The sequence below is a fragment of the Phoxinus phoxinus genome (assembly GCF_949152265.1).
Source record: "Phoxinus phoxinus genome assembly, chromosome: 16".
Lineage (NCBI taxonomy): Eukaryota > Metazoa > Chordata > Actinopteri > Cypriniformes > Leuciscidae > Phoxinus > Phoxinus phoxinus.
Genome location: NC_136891.1, coordinates 27102140 through 27122768, shown reverse-complemented (window position 1 = coordinate 27122768; position 20629 = coordinate 27102140). Strand labels below are relative to the sequence as shown.

Here is a 20629-nt window from a genome sequence, read left to right as displayed (position 1 = left end):
ATTTAGGCTCTGTGTACTAACTCGGGTTGTATTTTTTCCACATTCTCTATTAACTCAGGTTGTTTTTACACATTCACTGCAGAATAAAACATAAAATAAAATCCCATTTATTGTTAGGGTAGTTGGCATGAAATTTCAAGCAGTGACATTCAGTTGTGTGACATGATGTGCTTGATCTAAAACTAAAAGTTTTTCCAATTCTTAAAAAAAAAGAAAAGAAATATGATCTTATAATGAGACTACATGGAATGTTTATACTTATAAAATAGGACAAAGTAACTATTTACTATATTTACAAAAACTATTTGTCATTTACCAGGGAAGATTTTTGAACAGTTTATATATTTTATCAAACCGTGTTCATTGAGTTCATGATACTGAACCTTTACAGAGAATGGCACGGCAGCCACAAAGTTAAGGTACTTTATCGCCATCATGTGGTTGTAAGTACAAAGTGCATCGTGGGGAACAGTGGAATTGGATCTTTTGTTGAACTTTTCTCCAGTTCTGAAAATGTTAATATAAATGTAATTCTCATGTAATGGTGTAGTTAACCGCTAAAACAATTTAATAACTAATCTTCATAAGAACGGACAGGCCATTAGTGGTTGGATTTTGAATCAGTAGGCTGGCTGGTACTCGAATCTTCGTTCGCTGATTCGTGCACATAATTACACCAGTAGGCAGCGACTATTGAGAATATTTTGTGTGTTATGACGAGTGAATCTTTCACTCAAATGATTCCTTATACAGAGTCACGACCAAATTAAGCCGTATTATACTTCATTTAAAATCACCTGACAACTAAAGAGACTACAACTATTTCATAATTCATCTCTTATTAACATTTTAGTAAAATAAAATAAAAAGTAATTGTAAGCTGTATATAAAAAAACGTGGCCAACTGTGAAGCATTACATTTGCTCAGTTGAGAGAAGAAACGAGAACGAATAGATGAAGATGAATAAATGAACGAGGAGAAACATCATCACTGGTCAGTGTCATTCGTGTTATGTAACATCGTGCTCAAAGTGAGTACTCAGTAATTGAAGAGGAGAAAAAAAATACCCCAAATCCTTTTCTAAGAATGGAAACCTTTAGTGGAATCGTTTGTCTTGTTACAGCTTTCTATGAGCGTAATTCATTTGTTGTAATTTAACTAATTTGAGATAAACAAAGCATGCGGAAACCGAGCGGACCGCAGCTCGGGTGACATTTCTTGCCATACGGGCATTTCAGGTCCTTCCTTGCCTTCATCCAATCTCCATCTCAGCCATGTACCCCGCAACCTACCTCCTCGACATCAATGACGTTTGACTTTCTAGGCGTAGCTAACACTGTGTTTGATTGACATCTCCAGGAACCAATCCACACGTTATTTGTGCAGAAACTGGCCAATCATTGGCTAAATAGCACAAACCAGCGTTCCATCACACTAGGTTTAGCGGTCTGTTTTGAGCTAAGAAAAAAAATTGGCACAGAGCACTAGCACAGCCTGCTAACATTTACTTGCGATAACAGGTTAGCAATTAGTCGCTATTTGAGTGAGGTTAGCAGTAAGGAGAAGGACAATCTGACCTTAGTGACCAACATTTGGGTATGTAGTCGGTCAGCGAATGTGTATGAATGTGGGTTTTGGTGCAGGCTGGGACGGCAGCTACAGGGATTAGCTGTACGGGGAGCTCCTGCTAGCAGTGCAATGCTGACATACCTTCAGGCGGCTTGATAATTATCTCATAAACGGGGATTTCGGTGTGTCTTCAGTCGGAAAAATCCTCACCATTCACACGCGGATTGTATTCGAAAGCTTAGACCGGTTTAAATAGTCCGCAAGTGAAGCGTTTGAGTTAGCTGGCTAGCTGGGTCGCCTGCAAGTACAAGGTTAGCTGCTTAAAACGAGCCACCTGGACCCGATAACCATCAAGAGAGGTAAGAAGCCCAATTGCACACATCATTACTAAATTAATAGTGATTTTAGAGTGATATTTAACAAGTGTCAGATAAATTAAAGAAGTGGACACGATAGTTTTTTTTTTAAACCAGAGGACTAACGTTATGCTTTCTAATAAATCTAAACCTCTGAGATCTATTCGGGTTTATCTGCCTATAAACTCGAAACGACCTCATAATTTTAGATTAGAGGCACGATCGTGCTTTGATTATAATGTTGTCATTCAGCTTTTTACATATCTGCTCACTTGAGGTATTCAGCAACGCCTTCTTCATTCTGGTATGGGACACTGCTGTGAAATGAGCACCGGTTGGTCACTGACTGTGCAGTGATGATTATTGTGATTTCTTCACAAATGTTGAGGTATATTCTCAGGCATTTGTGAGAGTCCAATCTGCTATTGGTGTGATGAGAACATCATCTCTTTCCAAATCTGCCATAATCTTGTTTTGATTTCCCCCTCTTTTTTTTTTAGCAGCTTGTATAAGACCTTTTTGAAGTGTCCATTTGATATGTGGTCCATGTCCAGGGTGTGTTACTGAGTTGATATTTGGAACATAATTCCAAATAACTGGTGTTGGGTTTGTCTTTAACAAGCCAACAGTCTTGTTTATTGGCCTTGTCTTTCAGGCTCTTGGGAATGCAATATACTCCACACCTGTTTTTGTTCCACAGCTGCGGTCATGCGTTTCACGGACTGACAATTGAGACTTTTCAGCCACACTGATTCAAACTCTCCTGACCTTCTTGTTTTCTGTCTGATAGTGCTTATGTTTTGAGGCAGGACACTTTTTTTTTTTAAATCTCTCAAGGGCATGCGTTTAATCAGAAAGTGCAGTGCAAGATCAAACCCATCACTTTTGCTGAGATGCAGAAAATGCACTTTGTGGATGAGAATAAAAAGTTAAATCTTGAGTGACTTGTTAGAACTCCCTGTAGCCTCTTGATTTAGATAGTTGAGTATTGAACTACCAAAACATATAAAAGGAAAGTTAACTTCATAAAATTGGTCAAGTGTTTGCTTTGTCAAAAATAGTGTCTAAATCTAAAGAGACACTATCTATATAATTAATGGTTGTAATTTGAGTCAGGCGTTCCAATCAATGAGATGAGTCAATTGTATGTCACAGGGCCCTTCCTTATAAAACAAACACAGACTCTAGCAGTTGTCTCTCAGTATGCTCTAAATTTGAGACTTGAACATTTTGAAATATGATGTACACAAAAAAAAAATGTTGCAGCTATTACTGAAGATGGAAAGGGTTATTATACAATCAGACGTGGCATTTCGCTTAAGATTTTGAAACAATATAGGATCTTGTATAATTGAATTGCTTGATTATTAAAGGTAGGGTAGGTCAGAATTGTCTAAAAAAACTTTTATTCAAAATTGTTTAAACTGTCTTTATATACCAATGCATAATTAAAATGCAAGTACTCTGAAATAGCGAGTATAAAAAACCGAGTCGCTCTAGTGTATATAATCTTCAATAAACACAGCTCATTAATTCCATTCACTCCCACCTAAAAACGGGTGCGCGACTGCGCGCACGTGGGCAGAGCCAATAATAGCGGCGGTAGTCATGGCGACGGAGAGTGACAGTCGCGCAAGCCAATCCTGTGATTCGTCCCGAATGGAAATAATGAGCTGTGTTTAATGAAGATTAAACGGTCTAGAGTCACTCGATTTTTATACTCTTTTTATTAGAGTACTTACATTTTAATTATGCATTGATATATATAGAAAGTTTAATCAAATTTGGTAAAAAGTTTTTATATAAATCCTACCTACCCTACCTTTTAAAGGAAAAAAAAAAAGTGTCAAACATTGTAGCTAAAATTTTACTTTTGCATGTCTAAATTTGGTCAGTCCAATTAGAACTATACCATTATCACATTTTAAAGTTAGTTCACCCAATAAATAAATTTTTTGTCATTAATTACTCTGTGTTAACAGCACAGCGCTTCCTGTTTCCACGTCAGAACACCGGCTCACTATTGGGTGACGCTGGTCACTTGAGCACCAGGGCACTTGTGTGTGATGCTGACGCTGGAGCTAGCCTATATAGTTAGCTGCTGTTTTTACTTAGAACCAGTAAGCGCTGCACTGTGTTTACAGTGCGTCAACGGTGTAGGAGAATGACGTAGAAAGAAAACAGATTGTTGAATAAAGTCGTTATTTTGGGGGGGGTATTGCGCACAAAAATTATTCTCGCCGCTTCATTACATTAAGGTTGAGCCATTGTAGTCACATGGACTATTTTAACTACCTTTATGAGCCTTGGAAGTTGCAATGATGTTGCAGTCTATGGAGGGTTAGAATGAAACCTAACAATATCTTCATTTGTGTTCTGAAGATGAAAGAAGGTCTTACGGGTTTGGAACGACATGAGGGGGAGTAATTAACAGAAATTTCATTTTTGGGTGAACTAGCCTAACCCTTTAAGCAGCCTTTCCACTATTTCTGACATTTGATTGTCTCATTTTGCCCTCAGTTGCATGTAACCTACAAAATGCTCATGAAGCAGCAGTTTCACCATGGTAAAACGAGTGAATGATGAATGTATGACTATATCACTAATATGTTTGAAAGCTAAATATAACTTTTTTTTGGGCTAATTGATGCAAATAAATTGGATATCAGTAAATAATTTTTTTGGGTAATTCTCACTCAATATAATTGGTACAAATATACAGTACAAATAGGTTCTGTACTCATCAAACGAGGCATTGGAAAGTTTGTAAGTACATCAGGAGTTTATTTAAATAACACTTGCCTGATGGCTTATGCTACCGCTAAACCGGACATCGAGGTCACTTCCGTGATTTGGGAAATGGTGATGGTGCAAAGGACCCTATTGAAATTACTCCGAACCATCCCTTTAAGTTGTTGCTGTTGTTTTTTTCTATATCCTTTTTTTGTTTGTTTTACATCATGTCAGTACCATCACACCAGTTTGTTTAGCGAATCAACCACAAGAAAACACTGCTTTTAATTGGAGAACATCCAAAAAGACATTGGCCTGCGTCCTGTTCGTGATGCAAGGGAGTGTATTATTTTGGGGCTGATTTGCTGTCTTGGGAGTGGGACAGCTTTACACTGGTCTCAGCAAAACAACAAATTCTGTATTTTGCCTGGGTGTTTTACAGATGATTGTAAGAACATCAAGGTGTCCGCTTGTGAGCCGAAGCTTAACCGAATGTGGGTCATGCTGTACAACAATGATCCTACGCTCTTAAGTAAATGTATAACCAAGCAGTTTCAGTCGAAGACATTTTGTGCTTTAGAACGGCCGAGTCAAAGTCCTGAGTCGACTCTCCAGTTGACATTTCCTTGCTCGTCATGACATGAGAAGTTCAATAGTTCAGTTTATGAACTCTAAAGAAGGTGAGCTAACATTTTAAGTTAAATTAATTGTCTTAAATGTTATCACAGTCCTTTTCTTACCGATGTCCTTGTGTATGAAACCTTGAACATCTAATAAACATCTTGGTATCTTGAGTGTTGATTTATAATGCTGTTAGATGAATGGTGAATAAATCCTGGAGCGTTGTTAAATGTGCGGTGCTTTGTTTCTCTCTGCTTTAAATCCCAGACTCGTACTGGCAGGCCGTTTAGGGCCATATTACAGCCACCATAATGTAAACAAATCTGCAGAATGGAAAAGCAGTCGGCTGTTCTCCAAACTTCACTTTTACGTAAGGGTCTCGTGGTCTTAAGTTCATCTCTGTTTTGGTAAGGCATCCATGGGCTGCTACATGCAGTTCATCATATGAAAAACAGATCACTGAAACCATGTCAGTATAAGGTTGTGTAGCGTTTAGTTGCTGCTTGCTGAAGAGTTTGTCAGAAATATTATGGCTTTATTGTAATTTTAGATTGGTGACCTTTTATGTTACACTTTGGGTTGACCGTAGGGATAACTGTTCAACATAATTTACTTGTCTATAGGGCTCAACGCTAAGGATTTTTTATTTCTGGTGGGTTCAAATCTTTTGTTTTTAGGTCAACATTAAAAACAGATGGCAGCAGGGATATCAGGCTGCAGTCACTTTAAGACCGAATGCATGGATCCAATACGGTTACACATGCATTTTCTTTCTCATCTGTTAACAAGTAAGACCTAACCGACAGTGTTTACGTGACAGCCTTCGGATAGCCCTTTTATATGACTTGTTCTTGTTTTTCAACACACAAGCAACTTCAGGGATGGCAGAACGACTTCCCTACATGGAATGGCTTTGCTTCCAAAGTCCTTTTAGTTTATGACTAGTGTTATGACAGCTTCACATTTATCAGCGTGATAACTGACAGTTGCACACTCTGTTAGTTGTGAAATTTATAAGCAAAGAGTATTTATTTAGCATGAGAGCTTGCTTAAATTTGTCATTGCTTTTCATTTTGTAGGCTTTTCCCTTTTGCTTTGCGGATCACACAATTAGTCATATTTTTTTTTTTAAATGCCAGGGGCATTTGTCTTTATGTCAGATGTACACCCGGCAGCTATGATCATCATAGCAAATGGCTATGCTAAACATCAAAACTTTTCCCTTTTTTTGTTGTTGTCAAAATAAAGTAATTTTCACTAATAATGAAACTAGTTCAAGGAAGCCAAGTATGGATATTCAACACAAGTAGGGTAAGGAACATGAGAGATAATATATCAGGACAAGGCAGAGCAGTTGTGGTGATGTGAACTTTCAACCTACCAGAAAAGTAGACTTAAACAAGTATCTTATGTGCTCTGTACTCTAACTTTCAGATGAGTCTCGCTCCTTCCTCGTCAGCAGATACAATGCTTTTAATTGGTAGATGTTTGTTGGTTATTGTTGGATGACTCTTGATGATGTGAGTTGTCATAATGAGAGCACTTTGATTTGCACAGTAACCGTAACTGTGAGGACTCTGTTAGCCAACACCCCATACAGGAATCCAGAAGAAAGCGAAAGGCCTTAGACTATTAACTTTGAACCCATGAAGGTTCAGGTCAGTAATGCAGTAATATTCTGTACAATATGTCGAATAGTCTATAAAAAAGGTGAAAAGCCTTTGCAGTGTAATGCATTTGGCCATTGTAGTGTGGGTATGCAAATTCTAGTAGGCTATATTGTGTTTGTTTAGGTTATCACTTTTGCAATTGAATTGAACAGTACAGAAACACTTGGTTTTTATGAATAAATTGTGTTATGACACTGGTAAGTTATGATAATAACCTGTTTTAATATCTATGGAATGTTAAATTATGAGTGTTTAATACTACCGGTAATAGCCAATTAGTTTTCTCTGGTCTTCAGTTAGGTTTCTTTTTAATAAGCTGGACCTGAAATTCACATGACCCAAATGTAGGACATGGGGCAGAACAGAAGGTCATATCCATAGACCCCCTGCAGATTCTTTTTGGAGTACAAAGTATCTGTGCCTGCTGTGAAATTAATCAGCTGTCTGTTATTCTCATCCAGATCCTACCATAGCAGCGTAACAGGATGTTAACATTTTAGCTGAAAAGACAGGTGGGGTTAGGAACCAAGAACTGGTTCTTAGTCTGAATGAATGATTTTCATTTATCTACATTATGGTCTTTTTAAGGACTTAAAGGGATACTCCACCGTTTTTTCATATTAAACTATGTTATTCCCTTAACTAAGACGAGTTGATGCATACCTCTCTCGTCTCAGTGCGTGCACTTAATAATTACCATAGCAAGTGCTTGGGAGATATTACTCCGCCAAGTCGAAGTGCTCCCAAGCACTTGCTATGGTATTCCGCCATACAATATTGTTATCCATTTTACACGCTTAGAAAAGCGCAACGTTTTGTTTTGCGTCACCGTCCTAGATCGAATTACACTACTCGAGTAACTTTATTTAAATAGGGAAAACGTGGAGGTGTTTGGTAGCTTCTCTGCTTGGCCCCTATTGAATGAACTGGGCTAAGTTAAGTGCTATCTAATGTCGCGGCGCGCCAGAGCGATTAAGTGCACGCACTGAGACGAGAGAGGTATGTATCAACTTGTCTTAGTTAAGGGAATAACATAGTTTAATATGAAAAAACGGTGGAGTATCCCTTTAAAACATAAACTTGAATTTTTTAGTTATGTTTGAATGAGTGTTTCTCAACGGTACTTGACTTAAGGCTGGTTCACACCAAGGTTGATAAAGTTTTAAAAATAGTTTTAAATGTAATGGCAGAGTCCACACTACAGCTAACTATAATGATAACAGCACAGATAAACTATATTCCAGCTGATGAACAATACAAACTTTGACAGCCAATCATCCTGCTTTAAAGAGCTCAAGCATTTAAAGGGGTGGACGACTGCTGCTCATGCCGATAATGAACAGAACACTGTCGTACGTTAGTGTGGACACTAATATAGTTGTCTCTTTTTATTGTTATAGTTATCTTTTATAGTTCTCGTTCTTGGTGTGAACGGTCCTTTATCCATTGAACCTCAAGTCAATACCTTCAGTCACGTCCTTTTTTTCCTTTTTCTTCAGTTTCATTTTTGTTTCGGTTTGGTTTTGTCACCCATAATTTTTTCCAACACGCCACTCCTCCCCTTTTTTTAGTGAAGATATGGCCTAGATTGCTAAACATGTACAGTGTGAAGTCCCCACCTCCTCCTGCAACTCCTCTACTTCCTGCTTTGCATGCAAGGAGTACTAAAGCCTGATTACTTCCTGTCCCATCCAGCCCACGGTAATCCCAGTGCACAGCAGTCCTGTGGGTGTGTTTTGAGCCTTTACGTAAGGCTGAGAAGCATCAGGGACACCAGCTCCTCCATTCGATTTAAGTACAATTTAACCTGTGATGGCTCACCGCCGTTGACTAACTTTGAAATTTGAAAGGCTGAAACAGGTTCAGGTCAAGGGCTCGAGTACACGTCTGTCCTGATCATGACCGAGTGAGGATTTTAATTTGCAACAGTATTTGCGTCTGGAGTGTGTCCTTAAAATGCTCCTCTGTAGGCATCTAACTTGTCCCTTAGTTGTTACAATACCAAAATGATGACTTAAATACGGTATCTGATTAAAATATCTCGATACTAATACTACAGCAAAAACCTAAAACATGAAAAAGTAATTGAAAAATAGAAGATAGAACACTGAACATTAAAATTATTTTTATTTAATTTCAGATCAAGCTAAATTGAAGTTATTACTGACTTCAACTGCCTCATCAAACTCCAATGATGAAAAAAGTTTGCTTGTCACAAAATAAATCACACTTGTTTAACATTGAATCCATGAGCATCATCATGATGTAGGTTCATTATATTATCAATCACAAACCCAATTCTGTGATTCAGGGTTGAACAGATTTTATTTTTATTAAACATGTATCAAGATAGTATTTTTGTTACTTAATTTCTCTATGATATAACAATTTGAACAAAGATGAAAATTACAAACAGTAGGACAAAAACAGTATAAGAAAGATAGGCCTAAATAAATAAAGCAAAATTTTCAGGTACTGACTATCCTATTTAAAGGAATAGTTTACTTTAAAATGAAAATTCTGTCATCATATACTCGCTCTCAATTTGTTTCAAACCTGTATGAATTTCTTTCTTCTGCTGAACACAAAGGAAGATATTTTGAAGAATTTCGGTAACCAAACATTTAACTGGTCCCATTGACTTCCATAGTAGGAAAAAAAGAAGTAAATAAACATGTTTGGTTACTGACATTCTTCAAAATATCTTCCTTTGTGTTCAGCAAAAGAAAGAAATGCATACAGATTTGAAACAACTTGAGGCTGAGTATATGATGACAGAATTTTTATTTTAAAGTGAAAAATCCCTTTAAGAGTAGCATTCAAATTAGGGAAAACTATAGAAATGCGATGAATCAAATTAAACGCTACATATTATTCACTGTATTAAATATTGATCCTTAAGGCTACAAAGTTATTCACTCAAGAGTATTGAATGATTCTCACATTTTTTGTTTGATTAATATTATTGCCATTCAAAAAATTATAATATGATAATTGCTGAAGCTTTTATCACGGTATATTATATCATCACGGTATTTTATTAAGTTATCAAAAAGTGCTGTCCTCTTTTAATAACTTTTCATATAACAAAAAGAACATTCAAATACACAACAATACAAACAATACACACATGTATTAAGTAAACACATTTTCAAACAGATTGCAAAAAAACTATAGAGAACAAATGAGCACTTTATAATGAGGTCCCATTAGTTAATGTTAGTTAATCCTATAATAACGAACAATGAGCAATATCTAGATTTGTTACAGTATCCTTTGTTTATGTTAGTTAATACAAATACAACTGTTCAGGTCCAATGTTAACAGATAAATCCTTTGATTTTAATAATGTATTAATGATAATGTCAACATTATCATTAAGTAAGGAATAATTGACGACGGGCCGTTGAACTATCAGAAAAATGATGCATACCCCAGAGTAAATTATTCTGCTCATACTACGGTTACCACACCTCAGAGATTTTTCAGTGAAAATTTACTGGTGTGAGTTCAGTTATATACGGTAATGCGGTTGTTACTCCCATAAATAACTGAACTGTGTGTGAATGTAACTGTTTCAAGGACTCAAATACAGGATTGACAACTGTATTCTGCTGCTGTGTGAATGAACGTGACCATAAAGTAGTACAGCCTGGTTTGTTTAAGGGGTTACAGGATAAATGCTACATTTCTGCTGTTCCATCAGAGCAATCTGTTGTCAGAGAGTAAATATGCATTTTCATTCAGCGCATCTCCGTTCGTTCCGCCATGCTTCTCATGCACGTTGTTGTTTACATCAGTGTGAGCATGCCTCTTAGATGCAGCATACAGGCAGTTGTACATTTTAACCGGTTGATGGAAAAGTGTTCTTAAAATGCATCCTAAAAATGTATTTCACAATAAGGAATTATTCACGGTATTTTGAAGTGCCTACGATAACTATTGTACATGTTTATCGCAACGTATTGTATTACCATGTTTAGATGCTAGCAGGCATGTTAGGCTTCTGTCACTAAGACCTGAGGTTGTAGAGTCTTTTCACTTGGTTGCATTAAAACATGGGTCTTAATGGGGTTTTTTTCACGTCTAATTTTTACAATTGGTTGTTGGGATTTTCTTGTCCAGTTATAATCTCATTTTGTGCACGATTTTCATTCATTCTGCACATTATAACTGGCTTTTTCTGTTTGTTTCCTTTTTGTCTCTACAGGGCTATGTCTTCAGCAGCCACCACAGCCCCGTCGGTGGACAAGGTGGACGGCTTCTCCAGGAAGTCTGTCAGAAAAGCCAGGCAGAAGCGAGCACAGAGCTCGTCCCAGTTCAGATCTCAGGACAAGCCCATAGAGCTGGTGCAGCTGGCTCTGCTGAAAGGCAAGTTCTGTTTATGTGGTCATATGAAGATAATGGTTGGTGACGTCACAGGGCTTTGAGCTATTTGAATTGTTCTGAGCTGATTAAGATGGTTGTACTAAACTAAAACAAAAATGAAAGCAACATGGAATGCAGTCAAACCTGTCATCGTGAAACTCGCGTGAAAGAAAGGTCTTCATTTTCAAGACGGGATTGTTCTGTCAAGTCTGTGTCATGTTGTCCCCAGATTTAATGTCTGTATTTGAAGTCGGTAAGACTAGTATATTTCATTGCCTAGTTGATTTGTTGTGGATGTCAAGCTTTAGTCTAACATGTTCACGATGAATAATGTGATGACCTACACTTGGGTAGCAATGACTATACAAGCACAAAATATCCAATTACATTAACTTCATTTGTGAACAGTATATCTATAGTTTTATCATTTTAAAGCCACTGCAAAAAATATACTTTGTGCATTGTTTATGCTTAAAGTGTGTGTGCGCTATCTTTGTTTGTCTAATGTGTTCAAATACTGTCAATAAACCTATGTACTACATGAACATTGCCACTGTAATGGTTGGTTGTGGCACATATATTATGATGTCTTGAAAGGCTTTTCAAACTCAAGCCCCTATCACTTGGAATATTTAGGGGTCAAATGCCAGAAGGATCTTCATATTAGTCATATTACAGTTGGAAGTCAAGGATGTTCATATAAACCATTTGTGGAATTCTAGTACTACTGTTTTACATTAAAGCTCTCTTTCTCTCTGTCTAGATGTTTCTGCGCAGGAGCAACCGGAACTGTTCCTCAAGAAGCTGCAGCAGTGCTGTACCCTGTTCGACTTCATGGACACACTTTCTGACCTCAAAATGAAAGAGTATAAGCGGTCCACCCTTAATGAGCTGGTGGACTATGTCACCCTCAGCCGGGGCTACTTGACTGAGCAGACCTACCCCGAGGTTGTCAAAATGGTGAGATTAAAAGATTAGAAGCATTGGAAAATGTATCTTCCGTTATCGTCTAATTTATATGTCTATATCATAGGTGTGTAACGGTACATGTATACTTCCCGAACCGAGCGGTACGGACGTCACGGTTCGGTTCATGCAGTCACACGCAATCCACACTCCAGTCCAGAAGGGTGCGCGCGCACGGGCATTAATGCAATGCTGTTTGCTACCAGTAAAAAGTGCAGAAGAAGAGTTAATCCCGCTTTACATCTCTCAACCAGTTTCAACTGCGAAAAGATCAATAAAACTACTTGAGAAAAATCTCTCACATTGCATTATATTTACCTCAGGCATTTAGTGTCGACAGGAGGTTAGTTCGCTAGAGAAATTATCTGTAGGGAGGAGCATTTCATATATGCACTATATTCATTATTCATCGCCTATTCATTATGTACTTCGTTAGTAATGTCTTGATTTATTTAATTTATGTTTAAATAATTTTGTCATGAAAACAAGTTATGACAGCCACTGTGTAAATAGAAAATTAATTATAATTTATTTAAACAGACAGATTTGTTAAAAAACAAACAAACAGACAAACACGGTTCAATAAAATAAAAAAGAAGTAATTTTGATTAGTCCCGCGCTCCGCAGTACCACTGAACCGTGACTTCAAAACTGCGGTATGTACCGTCACACCCCTACTATATCAATATTTCAGATATAACTTCAGGGTTTCCTCCTTTTTATTTGTCACAGGTGTCCTACAATATATTTCGAACTCTTCCGCCTAGTGACAGTAACGAGTTTGACCCAGAGGAAGATGAGCCCACGCTGGAGGCCTCATGGCCACACTTACAGGTACAGTCACGGCTGCCATCATATGCAAAAGAAAATACTTAATTTACACTTTGTCTGTTTCTACATGGATTTTTTTTTTATATTCTAATTTTATATTCTATTCTTTATCTATATTATTTCTAAAAATTCTAACAACATTGCCGTTCTAAAGGTCTTGTGAAATTGAGATATTTGTAGGGTCTCATTTTCAAAGACAAGTTTTCTGATCTCTCTCTCTTCCTTTTCTGCTTAAGCTTGTTTATGAGTTCTTCATTCGCTTCTTGGAAAGTCAGGAATTTCAGCCCAGCGTTGCCAAAAAATACATTGACCAGAAATTTGTATTACAGGTGAGTGATTGCCGGTGAAATGTTATGACTTCTCATCCTAGTATAAATCAAATAAAGCCATTATTCTAGTAAAACAGCACTGATATAGCTCTCTGGAATAGTTCAAGTTTCTCCTTTGTCAGTTGTGGCAATTTGCTGTCAAATAGTTTAGAATAATTGCCACTAAACTGTACATTTTACTGTTGTCACTGATAACCACGTCCCCAAAGTGCTTTTTACAGAACTATTACTCTTCTCACATAATTCAATTTAATCTCAGATCAATATTTGGTTTGATTTGGTTGGTTTTTGTTTCATTTTTTTGTTTTAGTAGCTGTGTAGTTATAAAGGTAATGCATAGACAGTCTTTTTTTCAAAGAGCGATACACATTGCTTATGATGAAGATCATGTAGTGAATAAAAGTCTTCCTAATTTCTAGCTCTTGGAGCTGTTCGATAGCGAGGATCCACGGGAGAGGGACTGCCTGAAGACCGTTCTGCACAGAATCTATGGCAAGTTCCTCGGCCTCAGGGCCTTCATCCGAAAACAGATAAACAACATTTTTCTTTGGTAAGTAACTGTCACGCTTTTTAGTTGTGTGTATTCAAGATGAAATGTATGTAATGGTATGCTGACATAGCTCTTTTCCCTCCTGTCCTGCTCCGGCAGTTTTGTATATGAGACAGAGCGCTTCAATGGGGTAGCTGAACTGCTGGAGATTTTGGGAAGGTATGTCATATTTTAGAGCCTATTAATTGGTTGGAAGAGATGTGGAGAAATTTTAACTAAGAAACTGAAAGTTTGGGTAGACAAAAAGGGGCGACCCACAGAGGTCACATTCCTGTTTTATCTTACTCCACCCTGTCTTAAGGCCCCAATATACTCAAAGCGAAGTTCTTTTTCGTTCTTTGCTTGGGGGTAAAAAGAAGTTTGAATGCCGCCCATGCTGCCGAGCCCGGGGTTTAGATGAATATGTAAACGTGCTGTGTGCTTTACTCTCAATAACAAAATGAACACACAACAAACTGAGAAAACAGCAAGCATTTTTTTTAAATGAGGCACAAGAATCTGATCATAGCAACATGGATATGTTTGCACGAGCTCTGCAATTCGGCACACTAGTAAAGTCATGTGAGATTTATTATATAGCACTTCATACAATAGATTGCTTAAATTGCTTCATGATTCTCAAGGTTCAAATTGATCCATATCAAAGGCAGAGCCTCAGCACACACCTACTTGTACGTAATCGCCAATGGTAGTTCGAAACGTTTTTACCAGACGGAGCAAACTTTTCCGGAAAGTTTGCTTTGGCAAGCTGTTTCGAACTTCATTTTGGCCTGATTTTGTTTCGAAATGACGTCACACCAGTTCATTCTTTGATTTCGCTTGAAGTATATCGGGGCCTTTAGGTGTCATTTAGATGTCTCAGTCTCCTGCATATTATCAGTTTTTGTCATGGTTATCAATGTCAGATCAGCGGTGAAGCCTCATACGTCTCTGGTTTACAGCATCATCAATGGCTTTGCGCTTCCTCTCAAAGCTGAGCACAAACAGTTCTTGGTGAAAGTTCTGCTGCCTCTGCACACAGTGAGGAGCTTGTCTCTCTTCCATGCCCAGGTACACACACTCAACTGTTTGATATATCTACACATGTCTGTGCTTGCTTGCATGCATTTCAAGGACAGAAGAAACCGAATCCTTGTTGTCATGATTGTTTATGGCACAGTTTATGAATCTAAACATTTGAAATGCATTTATATTAATCTAAAGTCACTTTTTTTTTTGTAGCTGGCCTATTGTATTGTACAGTTCCTAGAGAAAGATCCCACGTTAACAGAACCTGTAAGTGTTCCTCGTCACCATTATCTTCCTCATTCTTCATCAAGTTCCATCTTGTTGTTCCTAAAGGATTTTCACTATTTTGCCTGTTTTTTGTTTTTTCAGGTGATCAGAGGCTTGTTGAAATTTTGGCCAAAAACGTGCAGTCAAAAAGAGGTAATGTCTTCATTTTATGGAATCATAACTGCAAGTCATTAATCCAGTGTCTATTTTTTTGTGACTTGCTCTCAAAAAGAAATAGTTAGTTAGTTGAATCTTCTACCAAACCATAATTTAAAAAGTCATTGAAGGTGAAGATATGATTTCTTCCACTATTGTTTTCATGCATTATTCAAGAGAAATCCTTCACATGCTTTTCCTAAACATTTCTATAACATTGACTGCATTTTTTTTTTTTTGTAGGTTATGTTTCTTGGAGAGTTGGAGGAGATTCTAGATGTGATCGAACCCACTCAGTTTGTTAAGATCCAGGATCCTCTTTTCAAACAGATTGCTAGATGTGTGTCCAGCCCCCATTTTCAGGTGAACACACTCCACCCTAAATCCTCCTCACAAACCTTGTGATATCTTGTAATAGATAGAAACTTGAACATGAAGATATTCAAAAGCAATTTCCCAGAGAAACCCTTATTAATTTGCTCATGTCACCAGTCCACTGTAAAATTAGCATTTTTGTTCATTGATATCACAAAATTCTGGGCATAAATATCTATTAAATAAAAAGGGAACGTTTGCTCCTTCAAAATCAACTCTACTTCCACGTTAACTTGTGTTTTTGGTATGGCAATGGCACATTTGAGTGCAAGTGAATGCTCCAGGTTCTGCAGTCTAAAATCCCTGTGTAAAAATGACTGATTACCTTTTTTAAATGTATATTGTTTCAGGTGGCAGAGCGAGCCTTGTACTATTGGAACAATGAGTACATCATGAGTCTGATTGAGGAGAACTCTAGCGTCATCCTGCCTATCATGTTTGCCAGTCTCTACAGGATCTCCAAAGAGCATTGGAACCCGTGAGTTTCATGTTATATACACACACACACAATAAATGGACGAAAGTATTGGGACACAGCTCTTAATTCTTGAAATCAGTCATTTCAATCAGACCTATTGCCACAGATGTATAAAATCCAGCACCTAGCCATGCAGTCTACATTTACAAACACATTGGTGAAAAAAGGGGTTGTTCTGAAGAGCTCCGTGTGGTACTGGGATAAGATGCCAATCCTTTGTAATAATTGTATTATTGGAAAGTGAGAGTGTTTAATAACAGCAGCAACCCCGCCATTAAGCAGAAGACCACGTAAAGTCACAGAGCGGGGTCACCGAGTGCTGAGGCGCATGGTACGCAAGAGTCGCCAATGCTCTGTGATTCCATAGCTGAAGAGTTTCAAACTTTCACTGGCATTAATTACAGCACAAAAACTGTGCGCCTGGAGTTTCATGGAATGGGTTTCCATGCCCGAGCAGCTTCATGCAAGCCTCACATCACCAAGTACAATGCCATGCGTGATTGTGACAAATTGGGCTTGTCTGTTTGGCAGTCTGATGGGCAAGTCAGGGTTTGGCAGATACCTGGAGAATGTTACCTGCCTGACTGCATTGTGCTTACTGTAAAGTTTAGTAGAGGAGGGATAATGATATGGGGTTGTTCATAGGTTGGGCTTGGCCCCTTACTTCCAGTGAAGAGAAATCTTATTGCTTCAGCATACCAGGACATTTTGGACAACACTCTGCTTCCAAATGTGTGGTAACAGTTTGGGGAAGACTCTTTTCTATTCTAGCATGACTTTCCTAGTGCACAGATCAAGGTCCATAAAGACATGGTTGGATGAGTTTGGTGTGGAAGAACTTGACTGGCCTGCCACACAGAGTTCTTACCTCAACCCTATTGAACATATTTGGGATAAACTGGAATGAGATTGCGAGCCACCTTCTCATCCAACATCTGTGCAGCATCTAAAGTCTGCTCACCAAGGCTGCATTTATTTGATTGTGATACATTATTACAATGTAAAATTAAATTTTTATATAATATATATATATATATTATATATATATATAAATTTAGCAGCCAGGTTTCAGTGTCACATGATCCTTACAAATCAGTCTAATATTCTGATTTGCTGCGCATGAAACATTTCTTATAAATGTTGAAAACAGTTGTGCTGCTTAATATTTTTTGTGGAAACATGAGATTTTTATTTATATATATATATATATATATATATATATATATATATATATATATATATATATATTATATCTTACTGACCCCAAACTTTTAAATGGTGTATATTAATAATAGCAGAGTATACTTTAGACAAAGTGTTTTGATGTTCATGTCTGTTTTTCTCTACCTTCAGGGCAATATCAGCTTTGATCTACAATGTCCTCAAAGCATTCATGGAGATGAACAGCGCTTTGTTCGATGAACTCGCCGCCAATTACAAATCAGACAGGCAAAGGCAAGAAACGGACAGTGTACAGTATTGTTTTAAACTCCTGCACTTTACAAAGCAGTTCAGATAACCTCTTTCTCACTTCCCTGCAGGGAAAGGAAGAAGGACAAGGAACGGGAGGATCTATGGAGGAAGCTGGAGGACCTGGAGCTCAGACGGGGCGTCCAGAACAGCGACGGTGTCATTCCCACCTAACACGGACCTCGTCTCCAACCTTCTGTTTGGCCCCAACCAATCCCTTTCTACTCTTCCACAGGGACCCCTCTTTGCTTCTCATGCTGCGTACTTTACCGCACACTCCCTCATTCATTTCCTCTCTTTCAACAGCACTGTAAATAATCCTCTCCCTCTTTCCTGTATCATACTACTACACTGAAAGGAAGAAGAAAAGAAAAAAACAGAAAATTTGAAGAGACTTAATGTGCACTCCTCGTTGTAAAAAAAAGTATGGTAAAATGATAATCAGCTATGGTCAAAGGATATATTTAAAAAAAAAAAAACCTTTCAGTTCAGAAGTTGTTCAGTGTCTCCATGTCGATATTGTTCTCCAAGGAAGTGCCCTGGGACTTTAGGGTCTGTGCTCACCCTTTGCGATTAAAGATGTCTTATGAGGATCCCGCTGCCACCACAATTTTTTATTTATTATTTTTTTTATGAAGAGAGACTTTTCCATCTAGACATAATTTGACTCCCCTGACTCAGGGGATGCAAACTAGAAACCCATGACGTGAATATAAGGAAAACAGAAGTGGGGAGGAAAAACAACAACATTATACATCCTCTCTGTGGTGTGCATTTTTTTTCTTTTACAGGATGATCAGCCTGGTCCTTTACTGTACATTATGGACAGGTGCTTTTCGCTGACCAGGAATCTTAACGTCCAAGATGGGCCGCAGTCGGCTACGGTGGTTACCTGTGCTCAATAAAAGAGGACAAACCTCTCCGAGGACCTTTATTTTTTTAACTTGTGAACCAGGAAATTATCCGGTCATAGCTTCATGCTGTCTGCTGTGGAGACTCTTGGGAATTCCCATGTGGAAATTCAGTAGTTACCAAGAGTATGTCAAGCTCAGTTTCTCGGACTTGTGGAATTTTGGTGGCACACAGTGTTCAGAGCTCATCCAGTGTTTTTAAAACCGTTAAGTGACATATATATTTTTCGTAAAGAATATTCTGGTCATTTTTCTCATGTTCCACCCAGATTTCCACTGCTCAGCTCTATTAGTTTTCGATTTCAGGGTGGTTGGATGTCGTCTACATGACCGAGCTGAGAGAGACAAGGTTTTTCTTTCTGTTCACGGAGTGTTTGAAATGAAATCCTGCTTATGTTGGGGTTTTTAGGGCCTATGTAGGTAAAAGCTGATCTGGTAGGTCATAATCTCTCTTCTGAAATACCAGCCACCAGGCCAGGCTAGAACTAAAAAAGCACTTCGAGCTAGATCATTAGTTCTCATGGGATTTCAGCCCCTTTTCTTCTCTTCTTTTATTTGAAGTCCCAACAATCGTGGTTGTGGATTTTACATGTGAGGAGGATGTATTTTATTATATATATTATTTTTTTGGCTTAATCATGTGTCTCTCTCTCTTCCTTGTTTTAACTCTCCCAAGCTCATTGTGTGTTTTATGATGGCCCAAATTTGATATGTATAAAAAATTCAAAAGAAAGGGTTTGATGAATAGAATAAATCTAATTATTTTAAAAAAGAAAGAGATATTAAATAAACCTGTTTTTTGTGATAAAGTTTGCTTGTTTTTTTTGTGGGAAGTTTCTAATATATTTTTCTGAATTTGAAGTTTTATATTTGCAGATTGAAAATCATCTGATAAACCCATTAGGCTTAATGTTTTCATTATATTCATTCATTTTTAGTGTAGACAAATTCTGAGAAAATAGGAAGGGCAAAGTGTTATTTAAATCTGTTAAGAGCATAAATGTACCATTTTAACCAGTAGGTGGCAGGAGGCTCATTCCAACAGCTGAAGGAAAACTGTTCATTAGAATTGAGGTGAAATGAAATGTTGAAATGTTAAGCATTTGAGTGCTGTGTGAGATTCCAGATCGACATGTTCAAATAGATTTGGTTAGATTATCACAACAAATAATATAGTGAATTAATGGTGATTGTTAGTTTTAAAGATTTAATATTTTTGTTTTCTGTCTCTCTTCCACGAGCTGCACTAAACAAGAGGTTCAAATGTGCCGTCGATTTGTGCGTCGCTCTACTCCAGGGAATTCATGTCATGTAAATCCTGATGGTGTTTTAGTGCAATCAGTTACCCGTGTAGTGCTTATTTTCACCAACAGAGGGGGCTGCAAGCTACATCAATTAGTTGGTGTCGCGCCGTTTCAGCCACGAAGAACTTTACCTTGACGAGAGTAGAAAGTGTCATCGTTATGGCTTTCAAGGTAGTGTATTAACTATTCATGAGATTATAGGAATACTATTTGTATACACTTTATAAAAAAAAGGGCCTGGGGTTGTTTTAAACCGTTTTAAACGTTCTCGAAAGTTCTGCCGTCACAGCTTTGCAAGTAACGCGTTACTCACCGTTATGAAAAATTCACAAAATTGTAACACTTGCACATTCGGAAAAAGCATGTGTTTTGTCCTCAAAAACCCTGACTGTTGACACACCTGCCTATAATGTTAAAGTCGGCATGAAACGGGGGTGTCTCCGAGACATGAAACAGCTCCTCGAACAAGAAAAAACGGTGAGATCCGAGCTTTGTCTGATTTCGAAGACTGCGTCCTCCGGAGATCATTGTTGCATAGACTGTATAAAAAAGATGGACGACACACCTTCACTCTCTTCCATTTTAGAAAAATGAAGACTCCAATCTTAACTTTATGGCGCTGACATCTTGCGCAGGTTACGTTAACGTTAGAAGTGAACTGGAAAG

The 20629-nt window shown here is 37.8% G+C and overlaps 2 protein-coding genes across 3 annotated transcripts in view; both read left to right on the top strand.

Moving 5' to 3' along the window:
* The first annotated feature begins 944 nt into the window (after positions 1-944).
* Positions 945-19468, top strand: ppp2r5ea (protein phosphatase 2, regulatory subunit B', epsilon isoform a). Of its 2 annotated transcripts, none has more exons than XM_079583562.1 (14): positions 945-1929; positions 11161-11321; positions 12082-12278; positions 13017-13118; positions 13352-13444; positions 13864-13994; positions 14094-14153; positions 14936-15044; positions 15216-15269; positions 15372-15422; positions 15669-15788; positions 16151-16278; positions 17632-17733; positions 17820-19468. In XM_079583562.1, exons 2-14 carry the CDS (start codon positions 11165-11167, stop codon positions 17920-17922), a joined length of 1407 nt encoding a protein of 468 aa, XP_079439688.1. In that variant the 5' UTR covers positions 945-1929; positions 11161-11164; the 3' UTR covers positions 17923-19468. The 2 variants fall into 2 exon arrangements, with proteins under 2 accessions (XP_079439688.1, XP_079439687.1); XM_079583561.1 differs by having other exon boundaries at positions 1433-1929; positions 14900-15044.
* A 609-nt stretch (positions 19469-20077) lies between these two features.
* kcnh5a (potassium voltage-gated channel, subfamily H (eag-related), member 5a) overlaps positions 20078-20629 on the top strand; it is a 139158-nt gene continuing 138606 nt past the window's right edge. The window contains exon 1 of the mRNA XM_079639699.1: positions 20078-20134. The gene's annotated coding sequence lies outside the window, so the exon portion shown is untranslated. The remainder of the gene's footprint in view (positions 20135-20629) is intronic.